A 21,697-nucleotide genomic window follows, 5' to 3' on the forward strand; every position below is an offset into this window, starting at 1 on the left:
TGTTTTTCTCTACTGCTGCTGGCTGAGTTGTGAAAAACAATTCTAGGTGTAGCCTTCCTAGCAATTAACCACTGTAATACAGATATCTGTGTGTTGTGATGAAAGGGCCAAGTTAATGTTTTGAGGAGAAGGTTTTAGGAAAAAGTCCAGATGTTTAAAATGTAAAAATCTAAATGTACCTTAAATCTGTCTTCAGGTGAACCTGGATATTATTATATCACATTAACTCTATCCTACACCTGTACTGTAAATTTAAAGAGGCATGATCAACTTAAAAATAGGGCTATCACGCAATTAAAAAAATCAATTGCAATTAATTACACTTTTAAACAATAATAGAATGAAAAATTTTAAAAAATGGTAGTTTTCTACATTTTCAAATATATTGATTTCAATTACAACAGATACAAAGTGTGCAGTGCTCAGTTTATATTTATTTTTTATTACAAATATTTGCACTGTAGAAAACCAAAGAAATAGTATTTTTCAGTTCACCTAATACAAGTACTGTAGTGCAATCTCTTTATCACGAAAGTTGAACTTATAAATGTAGAATTATATACCAAAAATAACTGCATTCAAAAACAAAATAATGTAAAACTTTAGGGCCTACACGTCCACTCAGTTCTACTTCTTGTTCAGCCAATTGCTCAGACAAACAAGTTTGTTTACATTTGCAGGAATTAATGCTGCCCGCTTCTTGTTTACGATGTCACCTGAAAGTGATAACATGCATTCGCATGGCACTGTTGTAGCTGATGTTGCAAGATATTTACATGCCAGATGCGCTGAAGATTCGTATGTCCCTTCATGCTTCAACCACCATTCCAGAGAACATGCATCCATGCTGATGACAGGTTCTGCTCATGGTGGTTCGGGTTCTGTAGTTTCCGCATCGGCGTGTTGCTCTTTTAAGACTTCTGAAAGCATGCGCCACACCTCATACCTCCCAGAGTGTGGAAGGCACTTCAGATTCTTATACCTTGGGTTGAGTGCTGTAGCTATCTTTAGAAATCTCACATTAGTACTTTCTTTGCGTTTTGTCAAAAATGCAGTGAAAGTGTTCTTAAAATGAACAACGTGCTGGGTCATCATCTGAGATTGCTATAATATAAAATATATGGCAGAATGCAGATAAAACGGAGCAGGAGACATACACAAGGAGTTCAGTCACAAATGTAATTAATATTTTTTTTAACAAGTGTCATCAGCGTGCCTCTGGAATGGTGGCAGAAGCATGAAGGGACATACAAATGTTTAGCATATCTGGCACGTAAATACCTTGCAATGCCAGCTACAAAAGCACCATGCAAATACCTGTTCTCACTTCCAAGTGACACTGTAAATAAGCGGGCAGCAGTATCTTCTGTAAATATAAACAAACTTGTTTGTCTTAGCGATTGGCTGAAAAAGAAGTAGGACTGAGTGGACTTGTAGGGTCGAAAGTTCTACATTGTTTTGGTTTTGAGTGCAGTTATGTAACAAAAAATCTACATTTGTAAGATGCATTTTCACACTAAAGAGGTTGCACTACAGTACTTGTATGAGGTGAACTGAAAAATACTATTTCTTTGGTTTTCTACAGTGCAAATATTTGTAATAAAAATAATATAAAGTGAGCACTATACACTTTGTATTCTGTGTTGTAACTGAAATCAATATATTTGAAAATGTAGAAAAACATCCAAAATATTTAATACATTTCTATTTGTATTCTACTGTTTAACAGTGCAATTAAAACTGTGATTAATCACAGTTTTTTAATTGTGATTTATTTTTTGGAGTTATTCATGTGAGTTAACTGCGATTAATCCATAGCCATACGTAATAACGCTTTGTATTATTTGTAATAGTAGGATTAACAATGTTAATTAATGTAAGTGAAAGAGAAAATATATTTTCCTCTTTTTTCCTGTTTAATTGGTGTATTTGACAGCACTTGGGTACAGCCAGTCTGTTTCCTCTGTTTGTGTAGGTCTTTCATTCAGTAAAAAGGGAGAAGAAAACATTTTTAAACCAGTAAAAATGTGCAGGAAGCATTCCTGTCCTGAGTTGACTTAGATTGTGGTATGCCTCCTGGCTTTTTATACTGGCTGCTGAATGAGCCGCAGATACTGGAGAATGCAGCAGAGGCTGGGAGAAGAGGATCCATATTTTGAATTCATTGAGTATCAGCTTCTCCCAGATGCCCTGTGAAACCCAACGGAAGATGGAGGTTCAGATTTCTGATGTGGCTCTCCTCTACGGAAGTGATTCTCAAAGGCTCCATGTGTAAGGAAAAAGGTGGTTTCCCTCAATACCAGTCCTGAAAACGCAATGTGGAATGGGAACACCAGCCCAGGGCAATCCCAGCAATGTACAGCACACCTGCATCCCACCTCAACCCAAGGGACCTCACTTTCTTCACACACAGACAGACACTTCCCCCCCATCCCAAAGCACTGCCTTACCTTCACAGACAGCTCCCCACCACCCCATCCCAAGAGACACTCCCCTGCACAGACAGACAGACGGCTCCCCACCACCCCATCCCAAGAGACACTCCCCTGCACAGACAGACAGACGGCTCCCCACCACCCCATCCCAAGAGACACTCCCCTGCACAGACAGACAGACGGCTCCCCACCACCCCATCCCAAGAGACACTCCCCTGCACAGCCAGCTCCCCCCAAGCAGGGCCCACTTTGGTTACAGACACACACACCCTCCGGCGCTCCCTCCCCCCATAACATACGAGGCTGTCTCACCTCCAGGGTCAGACCCAGCCCCGCTCCCTCCTCCCGCAGCCTCGCTCGGACTGGAGCGGGTCCCCTTCCCCGCCCCTGGGTCCCGCAGGCGGCGGGGTTCTGTGCTCGCAGCACCGCCGGGCGCCAGGTGGCGCTATGACAATGCCGGCTGCCCCTGAGCGGCAATGCACACCAGCCCCGCTCGTCTCTTCCCGTCCCTCCGCCTTCAGAGCTGCGCACGCGTAGTTTCTGTCATCTCACTAGCGGGAGACTCGTCCCCTCTCAGTGCGCATGCGTGCAGCTACGACTCACGGACTAACTGCGCGTCCGCTCGGAGTTTTGACACATTCCCCGCGCTCTTGCCCGAACGGCGCCTGCGCAGAATCTCAACCGTCCGTAGCGCGGAGAGACTGGTGGTGTCTCTCCTACGCCGCCATCGTCTGTTTTCTTCCGCAGCCCGCTCGCCTTCGCTGCCAAGATGCCGCGGATTATGATCAAAGGGGGCGTGTGGCGAAACACCGAGGTAGGGGCCGCTTCTGCTCCTGAGGCCCAGCCGCAGGGTCGCCCGCTGAGCCTCCACTCTGCAGCGAGAAGGGGTAGCAGAGCGCATGCGCTGAAACGGGGCTGGAGGGGTCCTGCGCATGCGCAGAGGGTGTCTTCAGGCTGGTCTCTGAGATACTTTTCTGTGCCTCGGGTTCTCCAGCCCCTGTCCCACCCCCCGCCTCCTTAATACTTGAGGGTCCCCAGTGTGCAGCGTGGGGAGGGCCCAGATCCACATCGGTTCCGTGTGCTGGGAGCTGTCCCCTCTGCAGTCTGGGGTCCCTAGTGTGTAGCATGGGCAGAGAGCCTGGGCCCTGTGTGCTGGGAGCTGTTCCCTCTGCAGTCTGGGGTCCGTTGTGTGTAGCATGGGCAGAGAGCCTGGGCCCTGTGTGCTGGGAGCTGTTCCCTCTGCAGTCTGGAGTCCCTAGTGTGTAGCATGGGCAGAGAGCCTGGGCCCTGTGTGCTGGGAGCTGTTCCCTCTGCAGTCTGGGGTCCCTAGTGTGTAGCATGGGCAGAGAGCCCAGATCCGCACGGGCCCTGTGTGTTGGGAGCTGTCCCCTCTGCAGTCTGGGGTCCCTAGTGTGTAGCATGGGCAGAGAGCCTGGGCCCTGTGTGCTGGGAGCTGTTCCCTCTGCAGTCTGGGGTCCCTAGTGTGTAGCATGGGCAGAGAGCCCAGATCCGCACGGGCCCTGTGTGTTGGGAGCTGTCCCCTCTGCAGTCTGGGGTCCCTAGTGTGTAGCATGGGCAGAGAGCCTGGGCCCTGTGTGTTGGGAGCTGTCCCCTCTGCAGTCTGGGGTCCCTAGTATGTAGCATGGGCAGACAGCACAGATCTGCACGGGCCCTGTGTGCTGGGAGCTGGCTCTGCTGCAGGCTGGGGTTCACAGTGTGCAGCATAGCCAGGGGTCTCAGATTCATGTGAGCACCCGTGTGCTGGCAGTGGTCCCCAGTGTGCACAAATGGGCCGGGGCCCCTTGTGCACTGGGAGCTGGTTCCTCTGCAGGCTTGGGTCCCCAGTGTGCAGTATGAGTAGGGGACTCATATCCACATGTGCCCTGTGTTCTAGGAGCTGTTCTCTGTGCTGGGGTTCAGTGTGTGCTGCATGGGCAGGGGGTCAGAGCTGCATGGGTCCCTGTGTGCTGGAAAGTGTTTCTTTCTGCAGAATGTTTTATCTCTCCCTATGAGGAAGAGTGAGGATAAGTATAGGCTGCTCTCCTATGGTAAGAAGCGTTTCTGACAAAGCAATTATGTGGTCCTTCAGTTAGCTAAAGTTTGGTCATATCCTGACATAACAAGCACAAGCATTTCCCTCCATCTGGCAAGGCCTGTATTCTCCTACCTTCTCAGACTTTCAGAGATATTCTCTCCCCTTCGTCCTTATCCTCTCAAAGGATGATGATCTCAAGAATACATCTCCTCTGAGGGCTCTACAGAGGCTAGAGTCCTACCAGGATGACACCGAAGCAAGTGTTTGTATTTGGTGCCGTACTGTGGTGATTGGTTCATAATAAACATAGGAGTAGCTACATAATGGTCATGCAAAAAATTACCAGTGATTATTTGTACATCTTATCAGTGTTATTACTGTGGTGCTAACTTGTAGCAAATGGAATCTTGCAGCAAGAGATGGAAGTATATATATATAGAGAGAGAAGATTTTTTCATTTAGAAAAAATATATAGATAGATAGATATACCCCTGTAGTATCCCAAACCAAAACTCAGCAGCCTATGGTTAAAGCCACAATGCACTCTGAAGACTTGTGTACATGAGGAAAAACAACTTTGTGCAGTTCAACTGGCACTGAACATAATTTAACTGCAAATTTCTATTGTTGGCAATGGATACTCTTCTTGTATAGACTAGACTGTAATGAGCGTTTGTGAAGCACTTGATCACTTATTTGATCACTTTGTGTGCTTTTTCTCTATACAAAACAAGACTTCTGTTTTCAGCTCAGTTAAGGTGGTCTACACTACTAAAGTCACTCGGGTTTGAAAACAACACCCCAATGAGCTACATAAGTTACATCGACTTAAAGCGATGTCTACGCCGCGCTATGTCGGAGGGAGACACTCTCCTGCTGAGATAGCTTCCACCTCTCACGGAGGTGGAGTAATTATGCTGACGGGAGAGCGCTCTCCTGTCACCATAACGCATCTTCACCAGATGCGCTACAGCGGTGCAGCTGTGCAAATGTAGTGCGGTAGTGTAGACTTTCCCTTAGAAAAAGATGCCATCCGATCCCAGGAAAACTTCAAAGGATAACTGAGCTTTTGTTCACATCTCTGGCCACAGTTCCAGTGCATGCACTTCATGGTTTCCATGCTAGAATAGTCTGCAACAGGTCCATAACTTTCTTCCATAATCTCCTAAATTTTGGGTTTCTAACTTCTTATAATAAAAGTGAAATGTATGGCTTCTGTAGACGAGGCGAAGTTTGGGCTTGGGGACATGAAGCTCTTTCTGTTTCATGGGATTGATGCTTCTATAACTTTGTCTTCTGAGACAAAACTGTTCTATCTCAACACAGGTTTGAATTCCAGTGTCTTGAAGTTATCTTCACTATGTCACTTGTCATCAGGAAGTCATGGTGCACACCTTGTCTTGTGATGTAGTGTCAGTCCTGATGAAGTGTAGTAATGTAGTATCAGCCCTAATGGACTTTATTGTGAGATAACCCTGTGAAAATTGGAGCTGATGTTTACTGAATTCTTGTAGTGAAGATTTCATGATACTTGGAAATCATATCCTCTTTCCTTTGTTTGAAGTCTTCTCAGGGTCTGCAGCTGTTTCAGTGGAAACACCTGCAAATGGGATATTTCATAAATAGATTTCATATGCCATTGGTTGTTCAGGTTTGGATCAAGAACTGTTCGCACTCCTAAGTAATGTATTGCCATTAAACTGTAAAATTAAGTGTGTCTACAGTTACCTTGTCACAAAACAAGTGTTCCTAACAATACTTTGTTCATACGACACATGTACATTATCATGTCCACTATCTCCAAACAAAGCTGAGAATAGGAAATGGCTGTTAATCTGCCATTTATTTTATTAAATGAACTATACAAGAACCGAAACTTCCTTAGGTTTAGGATGCAAATATCAAAAAATAAACAGCTCTAGCTATGACTGGATCTGCAACCAAGGGCTTGTCTTGATATTGACGTCTTCTTTTTAGGACCTTCAAAGCTTGCTGTTTTTTAGGCAGTTGGCTCAATTTCCATCGCAAACTTGAAACTTCCAATTAAAGGGACATCACCAACTTGAAATCTGCTCAATTTAAAAAAAGTTGAAAGTGGTTTTAGGTGCCACACATGCCCCAGTTTTCATGCTTTTACCATGTCCTATTGTTAAAAATATTTTCTCACCATCCTTGTTGTGTGAAGGATCCACATAACCCTGGAAACTTACTGTACAGGAGAAACAATGAAACTGGCCATTCACCAAGTGCTGTCAAATACCCAAAGTAAATGGCAATAATTTTCTTTTGCTAACCTCTTTCAGCTATAGTAATTTTAAATGTTAGCGGTAAGATTAATGGCATTGGTAAAACAGCCCTACATCTTCACTCATCTTCGATGAGAGCAAAATTTTGGGAAGAAGAGGGTTCCTTTGCCCTTCCCACCAGGCCACCATCCTTGTCAAACCCTCTCCTCCATCTCTCCTCACAGAGCTCAAAGCAAGCATTCATCTATGATAAAGTTTTCTAATGACCCATCGTAATAAGAATTCTTTTTGTTTTAAGGATGAAATTCTTAAAGCAGCTGTGATGAAATATGGCAAAAACCAGTGGTCTCGTATTGCTTCCTTGTTGCACAGAAAATCAGCAAAACAATGCAAAGCCAGATGGTAAGTAGAGAACACAGTAATGGGAAAGCGAGATCCACAGTTAATGTGAATTTAAAAGTTACTATAGAGTTTGTCAGTGGTTCAGGTCCAGGGAAGGGAGATAGAGCTTTGTGATTCTTACTTGATTTCATCTTCTGCAGCTATCACAAACTCATATTCCTTGAAAGTAACGTGAGCAAAAATAGAAAGCCATTCACTTTACAGATGACATTAGTGAAATCACATAAACTGAAGATACAGGATCACTGTAAAAATTTAGTTCAAAATAACCACTTTGTAGTCTGATTTACATATTTTAACGAGATGTTTGTCAGAAAGAAAATTTACTTTAAATAAGCTCTTTGTATTAATATGAAGAGGCTTTCAGACCATTCAGTTTAGCCTCCCCTTTTTTATTTTCCAGTACTAGATTTGAATGTGTACCAAAAAAACCCCAACCCTTAAAATTAACACACATGTACTAACAAATCCATATGAGAATTAGACCCCAATCCTGCAGACACTGAAGCGCGCATGCTAAACTTAATGGAAGCATAATCTAACGGAACTACTTGCACACTTAAAGTTAAGTGTGTGCTTAAGTATTTACAGTATCGGGGCCTTAATTGTTCTCCACCATTTCTTGTAACCATTTGAAAATGGTATGTAAAACCACATGACTAGTAAAGACTAGTTTTGTGAATCCTGTCTTTTGGCGAAAAAAAAAGTGAGGATGAGGAGAGATGGGAAGATCTGTATGACAAATGAGAAAAAAACATAAAGCTTTATATGTATAAAAGTGCTGTGTATAATACACATTTTTATATAGCCATAGATCAGATATATCCAGGATGAGATTCTGAAATCCCATCATAATGGTGTGTGGAAGCAATATGACTTGCTCACAACTGAATTGTCATAAACTGTCTCAGAAATGCCCTCTTTTAATTTTACCGCTGTGTAACAGGTACGAGTGGTTGGACCCAAGTATCAAAAAGACAGAATGGTCACGGGAAGAAGAGGAGAAACTATTACACTTGGCCAAGCTAATGCCAACCCAGTGGAGGACCATTGCTCCAATCATTGGAAGAACAGCTGCGCAGTGCTTGGAACACTATGAATTTCTTTTGTAAGTGACTCTGTTTTGCTAAAGACAAATAGCATGAAAATGTTTGTAGTTTGTTACATAGACATCAGGAGGTTGCTGGCTGTGTGGCGGTATTCTCTTCTCCCTCCCGGGTGCTGCAGCTGGAAGGGCTTCCAGTTGGCTTGGGCCTTCTATAGGCTGCTAGGTTGGGCCACCTAGCTTGATGGGAAAGGCTCCTGGTGTCTGGAGGGAGGCAGAGAGAGAAATGACTGGCCCATTTCCTATGCTGGCAGGGGTTGCTAGCAGGCCCAGTTCTCTCCTCTCCTTCAAGCTGCTGCTAGGGCTGTTGGTGCTTAGAAGCAACAAGTGAGATGTAGGGTGGTTTGTCTTGCAGCAGTTCTCTATTATCAGTATCTTTCCATGTACTGCTGTTGCCCTCAAAAGGTGAGTTCACTTCTGTCACCCTCATTAGTGCTGACTTGTCCACTTGGCATGTTTCATTGCCTCTCTTTCGGTTGTTTGTATTAATTTGCGATGCTTTTGTTTTAGTGGCTTAAATATTAGTGTTCAATGATTTATAATTCTTCTCTGCAGTTAGTAAGTGTCTGTGATATTTACTGTGAGCTACTGGCTTACATTTCTTGGGCAGTTTTGGGGGTTGGGATTTCAGGAGATAGTTACACGTTTTCCCCAGTTTCATAAAGTGGGTCATATCACCTGAATGTGCTGGTACATCTTCACAGGGATAAAGCTGCTCAGAGAGACAATGAGGAAGAAACTGCAGATGATCCTCGAAAACTGAAACCAGGAGAAATTGATCCAAATCCAGAAACCAAACCGGCCCGTCCAGATCCTATTGATATGGATGAAGGTAAATTAAGAATGTGTTACATGTATCAGTATTTTTTTAACAATTCAGTCTCTTGCAGTTTCTTTGGCCTTTGTTTGCTTCATCCTGTCTCTTCTGTTCCTCCTACAGTCTTTATCTTGTATTCTGCCTCTCGCCCTCTGTTTCACTTTCGTCTTTCAGGTTTCCTCTGTCTTTTCTTCAATTTCATATGGTCCCCTTCCTCCTTTGGATCTGCTCCCCTCCTTCTCTTCTGTCTCTTTCTCACCTCTGTTTCCTTGGATGGCTGGTTTTTTATTTCACTGCCTGGCTTTCTGCTATTTACTGCCCTTCCACTGGCAATTCTCCTCTTGTGTCTTCACACCAGCTAATATCTCCTAGATGAATCATCACTGAAATGTACCAGTACAAATTCTTCTGTATGGTACACCAGTGATATTTGAGACTGTTAGGAGAGGTAGGAGTCCATGAAGGTGCCCAGGGTGAAGATTGAATAAGGACTGTTCTCAAGTGTCATGTTCCTGTCATCATAATAATAGGTCACTCATCATTATTGTGTAGGCCTAAATATAAATGAAGTTGTTTTCTTTTATTGTCCTAGGTCTCCCTTTTACTAGGAATATTCTGATTTCAGTTTAAACAGCCTTGTACATCAGTGAAATATTGCCAACATTATGAATGTTCTTGTGATCTGTTTGGTTCATCTGGTTGGTGGCTTGATCTCTTGTGTTCATCTGGTTGTTTGTGTTCATTTAAAGAGAGAATGTAGAGGGCATGGGGAATCCATGCTGGCACACCGATCCTGGCATCTTTCTAAAGGTTTTCTTCTGATCTTAATATTAACCCCCAGCTCCCCAATATAATGTGAAAAATTGGTAACCTTCCTTCTCTATACTTTTTGCAGATGAACTTGAAATGCTATCTGAAGCTAGAGCACGTCTGGCTAATACTCAGGGAAAGAAGGCCAAGAGAAAAGCAAGAGAGAAGCAGCTGGAAGAAGCTAGGTAGACATAACCCATCCCTTCCACTTGTCTGCTCTGTTGTCTCTTGAGTTTTTAGTTTCTCCCTCTGTCCCTTTCACATGGAATCCCTTCCCCGAACTGATCTGAGAAGCCTCTGCTCTCTCCTCTTTCAGCTTCTCTTCAAGACCCACCTCTACTGAGATGCCAAAAAGAAATGATCAAGTTGATGATGTTTGAAAGAAAGATGGGATTAGTTGCCACTTTGCTTTATCTAGTTAGAATGATTAAAAAAACAAATTTGCAAATGTGTCTATAACAGCAGTATATGGTGTACCCCTCCCCTATCCTTCATATGCCACTCGTCTTCTTGGGCCCCACTCCTGTAAACACTTGTTTGTGCTTACACTGATGCAATAGAATTACTCACATTGACTTCACTGGGACTACATGCATTGTACAAAGTAAAGCACATACTTAAGTCTCTGCAGGATTAGGGCTTTAGATTGTAAACTTTTCAGGTCAACGGGGGCTGTGTCATCGTATCTTTGGATTTGTCTGCACAGCACCTAGCACAATGAGTCTGCAGCCTGACTGGGGCATCTGGGTGCTCCTGGAATATAAACATTTAATAATATCAGTGCTATTATGGTCCATCACATGTTATAAATAATATCTCATCCCTAAGTAATATCTGATGTTAGCAGGTGACTGTTGTACAGGAGGCATTAACTTTGAATTAAGTAGCATTTACTGTGTTTCCTCAGACGTCTTGCTGCTCTCCAGAAGAGGAGGGAACTTAGAGCTGCGGGGATAGAGATCCAGAAGAAAAGGAAAAAGAAGAGAGGAGTGGATTACAATGCAGAAATCCCATTTGAAAAGAAGCCTGCACCTGGCTTTTATGATACATTGGAGGAAAACTACCAGGCACTGGATGCGGACTTCAGGAAGCTACGTCAGCAAGACCTGGATGGAGAATTAAGATCGTAAGTTTGTTTTAAGTTTTCTGAGTGAACTTTTAGTGCTTATGTAACAGGGGCCTGGTCTGGGAAAGTGTGTTTCTCACTGGGTATATGCCAGTGCACCTTGATTCTGACTTGCAGGCCCTTTCTCTTCAGTTCTAGGTCTCTTATGATTGCTTGTCTTGGTGAATTTTGTCAGTTTAATAATGTGGAAAAATGTCGACTGGACACAAGAATGAGGTTCCCAAACTCTTCTTTTACTCCTTGGAACCTAAGAATGTAAAGGCTTTAAAGACTTTAAACCATTGCATCACCTCTCTCTGTCAGATTTTTACATCAGTAAGATAATTGCATTTTAGTTTTCATCAGAGAAATGATTGATTTTTCTTCCTACAAAACGTGGCTTTATTAAATTGCTTGTAAGAGCAGCTTTGACATGTCATAGCAATACTTTGTTAGTTTGTTTTATTGCCATTTTGCCACATGTAATTATATTATTATTATTAGAATCTGCTCAAGTACTTTTTCTTTATTTGACAAAATTGTCTCTGCAAATGTGCGCTTGAGAAGTGACATACATGTTGTCAAATGGAGCAGAGCTAGCCAGCATGCTGTTATTTGTACTTCCACAATTCACTTCCAGTTACTTCTGCCAACTGTTCTCTATTGAGTGAGCAGATCCAACAATCCATCCAACTTGATTTACTAGCTCTAATCTAATTAATTTTTCTTTCAATAATTCCTAGTTCAGGCAATCCATTGTATACAGTAGAAATAGCAGACAGCTGTGAATTACGGAGTTGCAATTCCAGCAAGAGGGTCATGTGATTGTGAACCATGAGACGGAAGCTCAAGTGGCTTCACCAGAAACTCTTGTTGGAATTATAGCCCCTAATTCAAGTGTTATTTAAAAAAGTGTGTGTAATATACAGATTGAAACCTGGCTCCATGCCCTACTAACTCTTCCCCCAACTTCCCATGCAAGATTTCATGTGCTGCTTCTCTTACTATTCCTCCAAGGGCAGAGCCTTGTTTCCTAAACTCCCATGGCTCCCTAGCTTCCTCCTACCGCTTGTGGGAGGAAGGGCAGCTCCTGCTTGCTTACACTTGGGGCTTCTTAGTATTTTTCAGTGCTCCTCCCTCTCCCTGCAGTCACTGGCGTGTTGTCTAGCACCAATGGATGTCCACTAACTGTTTCCTAAATCCTGTTATTTACAGATGTGACATTCCTGTGCATGGTTTTCAATCCATATACTATCAATTGACTTCTGATCCACAAGGCTGCTACCTCTTCCTGAAATATGATTTGTTACAGCACATCCCACCTTCACCAGCTAGAGCAAAGGATTTTCTGTCTCTCTCTGAAATGTCAGTTTTGCTTTCCTGATCAGTTCTGAGTATTTTAAATGACTTTCTTGTCCATTGTGACAGGGAGAAGGAAGGAAGAGAGCGCAAAAAAGACAAACAGCATATGAAACGGAAGAAAGAATCTGACTTGCCTTCAGCTATTCTTCAGACCAGTGGGGTGTCAGAGTTTACTAAAAAAAGAAGCAAACTAGTGCTTCCAGCACCTCAGGTAAATTGTCACTCAGATGCAAACTGTTCCCAGCTGTTGGATGTTTGGTGGCCTGTGTGAAATGAGTCTAATGGTCACAGTTCTGTACCCAGCGCACCACAGTTGTCGCAGAGACCGAGGTTCAAACAGGCATAGACGGAACTTTTGTCTCATCCGTAGAGGTGCTTTTCCTAGGTTCGAGCTGACATACGTTGGCAGGGCAGGGAAGCTTGTTCTGCCATTGCACGTACCGTACCTTTCGACCTCTCAATCTCGCACCTTGTATGATCATACATGTCAGACAGGTTGTTTATTTTTTTTAATGCATTGAATAAGCAACTAGCCAGTGCATTAAGTAGGTGTAGAGTATCTGCTTGAGCTGGGTGAGAGGAGAGTATTCTTAAAGTGCTACCTTTTTCTTTTGGAATGTAATTCTTGATACCTGCCACTAAGAACTTTATTCTCCCAAATGTAACTCACTGTTTGATACTGGTTTCCTTTGAAAGATTTCAGATACAGAACTCGAGGAAGTAGTGAAAGTAGGCCAGGCGAGCGAGATTGCACGTCAAACAGCTGAAGAATCTGGAATTACGAACTCTGCTTCCAGCACCCTTTTGTCTGAATACAATGTCACCAACAACAGCATCGCCCTTAGAACGCCCAAAACTCCAGCGGCACAGGACAGGATCCTGCAGGTAAAGTATAAATATGTTATACTAGAGCGAGGATACTCAGACTTTGTCCTAGCAAGCCTCCCTAAGCGAAGGAAAACAAGTTATGCCACTCCATAGTTTAGGAAGACGACACAGAGGTGAAAATCCTATAGTTTATAAGAATACAAGTAATAAAGTAGAAGGGCTTTGATCAGTATAGTTATAACAAGAGTCTGAGTATCAAATGTAGTAATTTGATTTCCTAGTATCAGAGGGGTAGCCATGTTAGTCTGGATCTGTAAAAAGCAACAGAGAGTCCTGTGGCACCTTTAAGACTAACATGTATTGGAGCATAAGCTTTCATGGGTGAATGCCCACTTCGTCGGATGCATCCGACGAAGTGGGCATTCACCCACGAAAGCTTATGCTCCAATACATCTATTAGTCTTAAAGGTGCCACAGGACTCTCTGTTGTTAATTTCCTAGAGCACCTTTTGTGTTATCTCACAGTTCTGCTCAAAAAGAGTATAAATCATAGCAGCTAAAATAAAACTTGCAAACATTTTAAAGAATTGTAACACCCATTGACACTGCAACACCCCCCACCATGACCTGAGGGGCCCTGGAATGAAGAGAGCAGGGCTCATAGGTGCTAGGGTCGCAGGCAGGGAGAATGGGTACCTCTCTTAGTGCGGGCGGGGCAGCGTGGGCCATGGATATGGGGGCAGAGCTTGGCACTCCCAGGTTCACCAGTACCATGAGCACTGTAGAGAGATGCCGCTGCAGGAAGTCAAGGGTGCTGAGCCAGTAGCTGGGACTGAGGCCGGGGCCAAGGTGGTGCTGCTGTCAGCTGGTTACTCTCCAGCTGCACCAGCGCTATGTGGGAGGCAATATGTCACCCGAGGCAGGAACCCTGTGGGGCCCCCGCTTTTCCCAGGAACTGACCCGACCAGCCATCCCTTCCTGATGCATCTCGCCCCCAAGTGATTAGGTACTTCAGCGTGGGGTGAAAGTGCCATCTGCCTCAAGCCTCACATATAAGCCACTTTTGGAGGCAAGATACCAGAATAGAAGGATCATCATTGTGTTGTATAGTTACAGTTTTGTGTGAATCTGTTTAGTCCACTGTGTTCACCTTTAGGGTTGTCTGATTTCTTTAAGACAAAAGGATAAGATCTTTGTGAGAAGAAAATGTTCTTGACTCATTTCAGGCATATACCAAGATTTTCAAAAGTGACTAAGGCCTGGTCTACCCTACGAAGTTGTCGACCTAACTGCATCACAAATTTCACCCCCTATGCAACATAATTAGGCTGAACTAAGCCCTGATGTAGACACTTCTAGGTCGATGGGAGACTTCTTCCTTCAACATAGCTACCACCTCTTGGAGAAGTGGATTTATTACATCTAGACATGCCCTTATGATCTTGATGACTTTTGGATGAATGTAGGACACCTTAAAGGGCCCTGATTTTCAGAGGGCGGGAGAACAGCACTTTCTGAAAATCAGGGCCTTTAAAGTGTCTTTAATTGCATGTCAGAAATCACTGATCACTTTTGAAAATCTTAGCTGTGGTATCTACCCAGATTGAAGAAAACTGAAATATTAAGCAACTCCCTCATTGTAGCAACTAAGGAAGATTAAAATACTCAGCTGTGTTGTAAGACATGTAAATAGCCAGTGTATTCTTCTTAAAATTAGGACATTTTTAGCAATTTCAACAAAATACTTTGACATTTAAATGACTATTCAGCATTCCGACCTATTTTTTCACACTAGGACTATTAAACTTGCACAACAGAGTTTGATTTTGGAAATCCTGGTAACGTGCTCTGTATATTGTCTGTCACACAGGAAGCCCAGAACTTGATGGCTCTGACGAACGTAGACACCCCCCTGAAAGGTGGTCTTAATACCCCCCTCCATGAGAGTGACTTCTCTGGAGTGACACCCCAGAGACAAGTTGTTCAGACTCCAAATACAGTGCTTTCCACACCCTTCAGGTAAAGCAAACTATTCAGAGGTGGTGGGATGGGTGGAAGTTCTTAAAATATTTTAAATTACAGGATTTGATTATTGTCCTACAAGAAATGCTAGCTTGATTTTTTTTTTTTTTTAAGCCCTCATTATACCACTTGCTTTTTCTTCTTATCATCTTTTGTCAAGTTGAGAGCCTCACATCTTTTAGTACAGTGTCTAGCACAATGGGGTACCGGTCCATGACTAGAACTCCTGGCTGCAATGGCAATACAAATATGGTATATTTAAAATGGACAGTGGCATTCTCTGTAACATTTGATCCTAACATTTCCAAAGTATCGCATCTGAGTTTCAGCTGTCGAGAGACACTTGATTAAAACTTCTGTGAACCTTTGAAAAGCTGAGGTGAATATTTTATAGGCCGTGTTTATGTGTGTATATATATATTATATAATTCTTGTACAGCCAATCCAAACATTATGGAATTGTTACTTTGACTCTTACAGTAGGTCCTGAATAAACGTATCCCACAAATGCCATATTCCATAGAACTGGAAAATTCCATAGACTCGGTATATTTTGTGGCTGAAGTTTTTCAACTCAAGTTTTAATTTTACTTCTGTTTATCGTACTTGAGGAAGCAGAGGCAAATGAAGTAAATAGGTATTCTTGTGGCAACTTTTCAAAAATAACCTCAGTCTGTTCCCTAACATTTTTTATCCAGATGCTGCAATTGTATCCACTCAAGCAGGTCTTTATTTTATGCAGAGTCCTTTTGAAGTCAGCGCAGCTTAACACAAGGGCAAAGGTCAGCCTGTGCTGATCCAATTGCTGTCGTGTGTGTGTGTAATCTAATTTTGCATTCAAGTTTTTCATTCATTAAAGATCAGGTTTGCACATGCAAATAGGGTTGTTTTCGAGACACCTAACTTTCATGCATTGTGGGTGTTCACATCCTAAATCTTGGATGGAAAATGTGTGCTTGTTATGTTAGAAACAGTATTTACAATGTCTCTTTTATTTAAAGGAAGCAGTATAACAAAGCAGAACCTTCATGTTAACAGTTTTAAGATGTGTTAGATGTTTTCATTATTTATTCTCTCAACAGAGCAAGTTTAAACATCTAAGAGCCCTTTTAACTGAAATGTTTCCTGTACTTAAGTATTACTCTGTGGCAATCTGTGAAATTTGTAACATTTTGCTGTGACTAACCCATGCAGAATACATGGGGACGTTAGTTGTAACAATACTTCAGAAAAATCTAAGTTAAAAAATATGTTACTTTAATAAATTCAAGCCTGTAATAATTTTTTTGGCACCCATGGAAAACTGTGTTTTTCATCTGTGCAACCAGAACAAAGCTTTCTCTGGGCTAAATAAAATCAATAGGCTAAGTAAAATGGGCTTTGCCATTCTGACATGTGAAGTGTTTTAAGAAGTCCCCATCCTTTCAAGCTAAAGAGAACTGCAGTATTTTTCTAAATACATTTATGCAAGGCTATAGCATTTTAAACTTCGCATATTAAATACGGTGCTTTGAATCAGTAATAGATTCTCTCTGTGTGCGCGCGTGTGCGTTCTCCATTATTGTTTCTTCTATGAAAGAAACCACTTCTATTAAGCTATCATCACAGATTGCGATGTCTTACAAAAAGTTCTGAAAATTGGATCAATTTAGCTGTATCTTACTATATAAAAAAGCATTCAAACTCTTTCAGAGCTGATGCCCTTTGATTAAAAGGTCAAATGTGCCTCTACCTAACTCTATAGGACTCCATCTCATGGAGCAGAAGGTTTGACCCCTCGTGGTGGAATAACTCCTAAACCAGTGGTTGGAGCAACTCCAGGTAGAACTCCCCTGCGAGATAAATTGAACATCAATCCAGAAGAGGGAATGGCAGATTACAATGATCCTTCTTATGCAAAACAACTGGTAAGTAGTACATGTGAGGAAGAGAAAAATGTTCTATTAACTTCCTGGGATTTGAAATTCATTTTGATCTCCTGTACAGAACTTGTATTACCAGTTGCATATAAATATTCATTCATGACCTAATAAAATTACATCTTTGCATTTTCATCACATCAAGAATACACTTTAAAAGCAAAAATCTCACCACACATGAAAAAGAAAAACAGTTTTGAGTATGCCCAGTCAAAGAGTTCCAACACTCTCCACCACATAAAGACATTTGGATATAACTAGGCCTCAGTCCCACTTGTGTCTTTGAAGTGGAACAGGAAATACTTAGTCCCAAGAAAAGATTCATTTATCCTGTAATCCCATTCCACCCTCAAATCCCTCATATTTTGGCCGCCAATTCTAGATACAGGACTTTCTCATCAGTGTACCCCGTTGACAAAATTGAAGTAGAGCGGTATTAAGGTTTACCCATTAGGAGCTGTAGCCCTTGAGATGCCGAATAATGTAGCAGTCTGGTCCAGATTCTTTCATCACCTTTGTCAACAGACATTTCCATTCCTGGATATTCTGCCAGATGAATCTCGCCAAATAGATGTGGTGTAAGAGGACACAGAACTATATAGGAATTGCCTTGGGAGCTCCTTTTATGTGGCAAATTCTGCAGCCTGTACTGTGGTTTTGGATATCTCCCACCAGAGGCACCAGTGTTTCTCTTTGGGCTAGCAAAAGATTTCCAGTCCAAAGTGCTTGGCACGTTCTTTTGAAGGAAATAGCTCTTTTAATCCAGAATCTGAAGTTTTCTCTTAGCTTAAAGAAGCTTTCTCTAAGTCTATTTGGAGGTCCTTGCAAGTGTCTCAGTGCCATCTCAACCTTTTCAAGAGTAAGCTTGGCTCTTGACTTCGGAAGTTCAACAAGAGAATTCAGCTTCCTAACAGTTTCCAGAGGTGCTTGTGCTTTTGCCATTATCCTACTGGCATAATTGCCAGATCTGTGAGCCACTGCATTGAAATTGTAGAGTAGTGATATCTGAAGAGAAATGTTCCATTTAGACAACTCTCCACAAATAGCCCTATATCCAGGCTATGCAACAACTCTCTGTATGAGTAACTTCATAAAGTGCATGTCATCTTGAACTTCTAGTGTCATGTTGAAACTGACAGTGAGAAAAGAGGAGTCACTTCTGTGCTATACTCCTACACTAAATAGCTGTTTCTCTGAATGCCTTTCCTTGCACCTTTTACAAACTGTTTTCAGGGAAGCTGCACATCTTCCTCCCACAGGCCTCAAGAGACTGTATTCGTAGAGCATGAATTCTGGAGTCATTGTCTTTTGTATAATGTGGATTAATAACATTCATCTTTCATTCGTTAAACTTTCTTTTAAGTTTTTACTTACATTTTCTGTTAAGTTGACTGCATAGCTAGCTAAAATCACCAGATGGAATCTGTGTACTTTTTTTCTGTATTTATTAGTACCTTAAGAAAACGGAAATCTACCAAATAATATAAACCTCTGTGCATTCAGAATGATTAAAACTTGATTAACTTTCAACAGGAAAGAGAGTCTCGTGAGCATCTGCGTCTAGGGCTTATGGGCCTTCCTGCCCCAAAGAATGACTTTGAGATTGTTTTACCGGAAAATGCAGAGAAGGAACTTGAGGAACATGAAACAGATGATACCTATATAGAAGATGCTGCTGATGTGGATGCACGCAAACAGGTGGGAGTACATTGTGAAATTAGTAAAAGTTCTCTACTCTGTATGTTATTTCCTGTAGCTCAAGATACATAATTAATGAAAGCCATAAGTTGTATGAGGAAAATTAGTAAAACTTACATGTTACCTGCCTTAGGGTAATATTAGAATATTTAAAGGAACACACTCAAGTTAAAAATCACACTTCTGTTGAAATTATTTTTTTAATTTACTAGTATCGTAAATCACACCTAATCTTAACACGAGGAAAGATATAATAAATATAAATTTTTCTGAAATATTATTTTTTTCCTAGTCACAGTTTTTGGTCCCGATTCTGTAAAGACTTAAACGTGCTTAACTTTATGCACATGAATTAAATTAAAAACTGTTTATTCAGGTTTTCTTTCAGAATCTAATATGGCAACCACAGAATATTACATGTGAAATATAGTAAGGATGTGCGCCATTTATTGGGCACCTTGTTTTTATTTGTTGATTTTTTTCTAAGCTCTTTGGGGTATTAATTTTGGGAACATAATTAGAAATTTTCTTTCAGTGCATACCTTTAAAACAATATTTTAATAATTCTCTTTGCCCTTCGCTATACGCTGGCAAGTGAACTAAAGATGGAAACGAAGCCTGAATCTTTTTTCATGTATGACAAACGTTTTCCATGTTTGTTAATGCTAGGCTGTCCCATTGAAAGCAAGTGTATATGGAATAGAATATGAATTGTAAGGTACTATAGCTTATTAATATTATATACTCCTCATTAATGTAGAAATGAGGATCGCTATTCAAAATATAATTGGGTGCAAAATTCCCACTTACCTACTGCTTTACAACAAATAACAGTCACAATGGTGGTGAATGTGGTATAAATGCTGGGATAAATAGTACAATGCTCATTTTGTAGGTGAGGAAAACAAGTTGCAGGGTCAGGTGCACAGTCCAAGACCAGGTGCTTGGCGGCATTGTGATTTTAAAAAAACAATACTTCCATTGGCACCGAAGAGAAGGGGCTCGGAGGAGGTGGCTCTTATACTTTTGGAAAGGTGTAGCTAATGCTCCTCACCTGCATGCATACACACCCCTCCTCTGGCTAGTGTTTGGAGGAGAAGGGGACATTATTATTTAATGATAATGAATAAATGGCCATTGGTCCCTAAGGCAGCAGGCAAGACCTGCTATCCTCCTCAACCTTTCCAGTGTCCTGCAGCCTCCTGCGCAAGTACATTGGGCAAAGTCACTTTATTGTCTTTTTCTCCTCTTGCACACCCATGCGGGGCCAGCTGGTGTCCCGTTTTAAGAGGCAATGTAGTGACAGAGCTAGGATTAAAATTTAGGAGATCCTGCTACCACTCCTGAGCTTTCAGACAGTGCTGCCTCTCCGTTTTATTTGTACCCTGTGGGTTGGAAAGTGTGAGAATCCTCCTATTATTTTCTTAAACGTCCATTATTGTAATTCAGGTGGAGGCTTAGTCCCCTGATTTCATAGAAGGGAGAAGTGAGGGCCTGCTAGCAAAATGAAAGGAAGTGGTAAGGAGCCTAGGCTGGATGAGCCAGGACCACATGGGATTGTGGAGCAGGTGTCTCATGAGGTTAGAAATTCCTCCTGTCCTTTGGTTTCAAAGAACAAAGAGTATGGAAAAGGATGACCCCATGGGACAATATTATGGTTGGGTGAAGCGTCATTAGGGGTATCTTCTCTAAGGGCCTGATCCAAAGCCCAAGAAAGCCAATGAAAGTCTTTCCATTGAATTCTGTGAGCTTTGGCTGAGGCCCCAAGTTCTGTCTAGTACAGTGGGTGGGAGGTAAGCTGTCAGTTGGTCATCATACGCTCTCCCCATTCTCTTACAGTCTTTTGCTGTAGACTTAATTCTTACCAAAAAACCCCCAAATAATAATAATAATACCTCCTCTACTGCAGTAGCCTAATGGCATTCATCTTTCTTGTATTACTGGGAATCAGACTGTATTGTGGTGGTTGGACTAACATTTGAAATATCTGTTTAGGCTATTCGAGATGCAGAGCGTGTAAAGGAGCTAAAGCGGATGCACAAAGCTGTTCAGAAGGATCTGCCAAGGCCCGCAGAAGTAAGTAAGAGAAGCTTCTTCATGATGGTGTAAGATCAAAATGCTGTTTAAAGGAAAAAAAGGAATAAAGGAGACATTGAGAATAGTTGTTTGGCTCTCTTTTAAACAATAACCAGTGTGAGGCATAATACAACTAAGTTGGAGCATGAAAGAATAGAATCATTCCTTCAGTATGCTAATTTCATCATCTTGTGGCCAATTTCTGCCTTCATATGGTTATAATCCGTGGGTGTTGCATACGCATAACTGAAAACAAAATTTGGATTATTGTGCTAGTACAAAGTTCTTTAATCATCTGTTACATACAGCTCAGTTTTAAATACCAATATTCTAGTGTGTGCATTGCACAAGTATATTTTGCCTAACATGACATTATTAATGCCTAATGTTTTGGAACACATTTTATTTCTGGCTAGGTAAATGAAACGATTCTGAGACCCTTGAATGTAGAGCCTCCTCTAACAGACTTGCAGAAAAGTGAAGAGCTGATAAAGAAAGAGATGATCACCATGCTTCATTTTGATCTTCTGCATCACCCATATGGAGAGCAGCCTGGGGTTAAAAAGGGGAAAGGCCCAGGATTTGGAACGAACAGTGCGGAGCATATTACATACCTCGAACAAAATTCTTATGAGAAGCACTCCAAAGAGGACCTCAAGAAGGTAAGAATGACGTGTCACAGGATTACTGACATATGGGCTCCAGGTACTATGATCCTGTCATCTTGCAAGGAAAACGAGCTCAAGCCTGGATAAAATTTAGTGGGAGACCTCTAAGCAACATGTAGGTGCTGCAGGAAGTGTTACTGAAGATGCAGCAGATGGCACTCTCCCCTGG

General features: G+C 41.9%; 1 protein-coding gene across 1 annotated transcript in view; it reads left to right on the forward strand.

Annotated features, from left to right (window-relative positions):
• The first annotated feature begins 2,968 nt into the window (after positions 1-2,968).
• CDC5L (cell division cycle 5 like) overlaps positions 2,969-21,697 on the forward strand; it is a 48,727-nt gene continuing 29,998 nt past the window's right edge. The window contains exons 1-13 of the mRNA XM_005312959.5: positions 2,969-3,249; positions 7,015-7,118; positions 8,065-8,226; positions 8,928-9,055; positions 9,936-10,035; positions 10,758-10,976; positions 12,384-12,528; positions 13,014-13,202; positions 15,016-15,164; positions 16,912-17,074; positions 18,620-18,784; positions 20,780-20,860; positions 21,277-21,522. Coding sequence (XP_005313016.2) covers positions 3,205-3,249; positions 7,015-7,118; positions 8,065-8,226; positions 8,928-9,055; positions 9,936-10,035; positions 10,758-10,976; positions 12,384-12,528; positions 13,014-13,202; positions 15,016-15,164; positions 16,912-17,074; positions 18,620-18,784; positions 20,780-20,860; positions 21,277-21,522 — 1,896 coding nt within the window. The 5' untranslated portion in view covers positions 2,969-3,204. The remainder of the gene's footprint in view (positions 3,250-7,014; positions 7,119-8,064; positions 8,227-8,927; positions 9,056-9,935; positions 10,036-10,757; positions 10,977-12,383; positions 12,529-13,013; positions 13,203-15,015; positions 15,165-16,911; positions 17,075-18,619; positions 18,785-20,779; positions 20,861-21,276; positions 21,523-21,697) is intronic.

The sequence above is a fragment of the Chrysemys picta genome, chromosome 3 (genome assembly GCF_011386835.1).
Source record: "Chrysemys picta bellii isolate R12L10 chromosome 3, ASM1138683v2, whole genome shotgun sequence".
NCBI classification, from domain to species: Eukaryota; Metazoa; Chordata; order Testudines; family Emydidae; genus Chrysemys; species Chrysemys picta.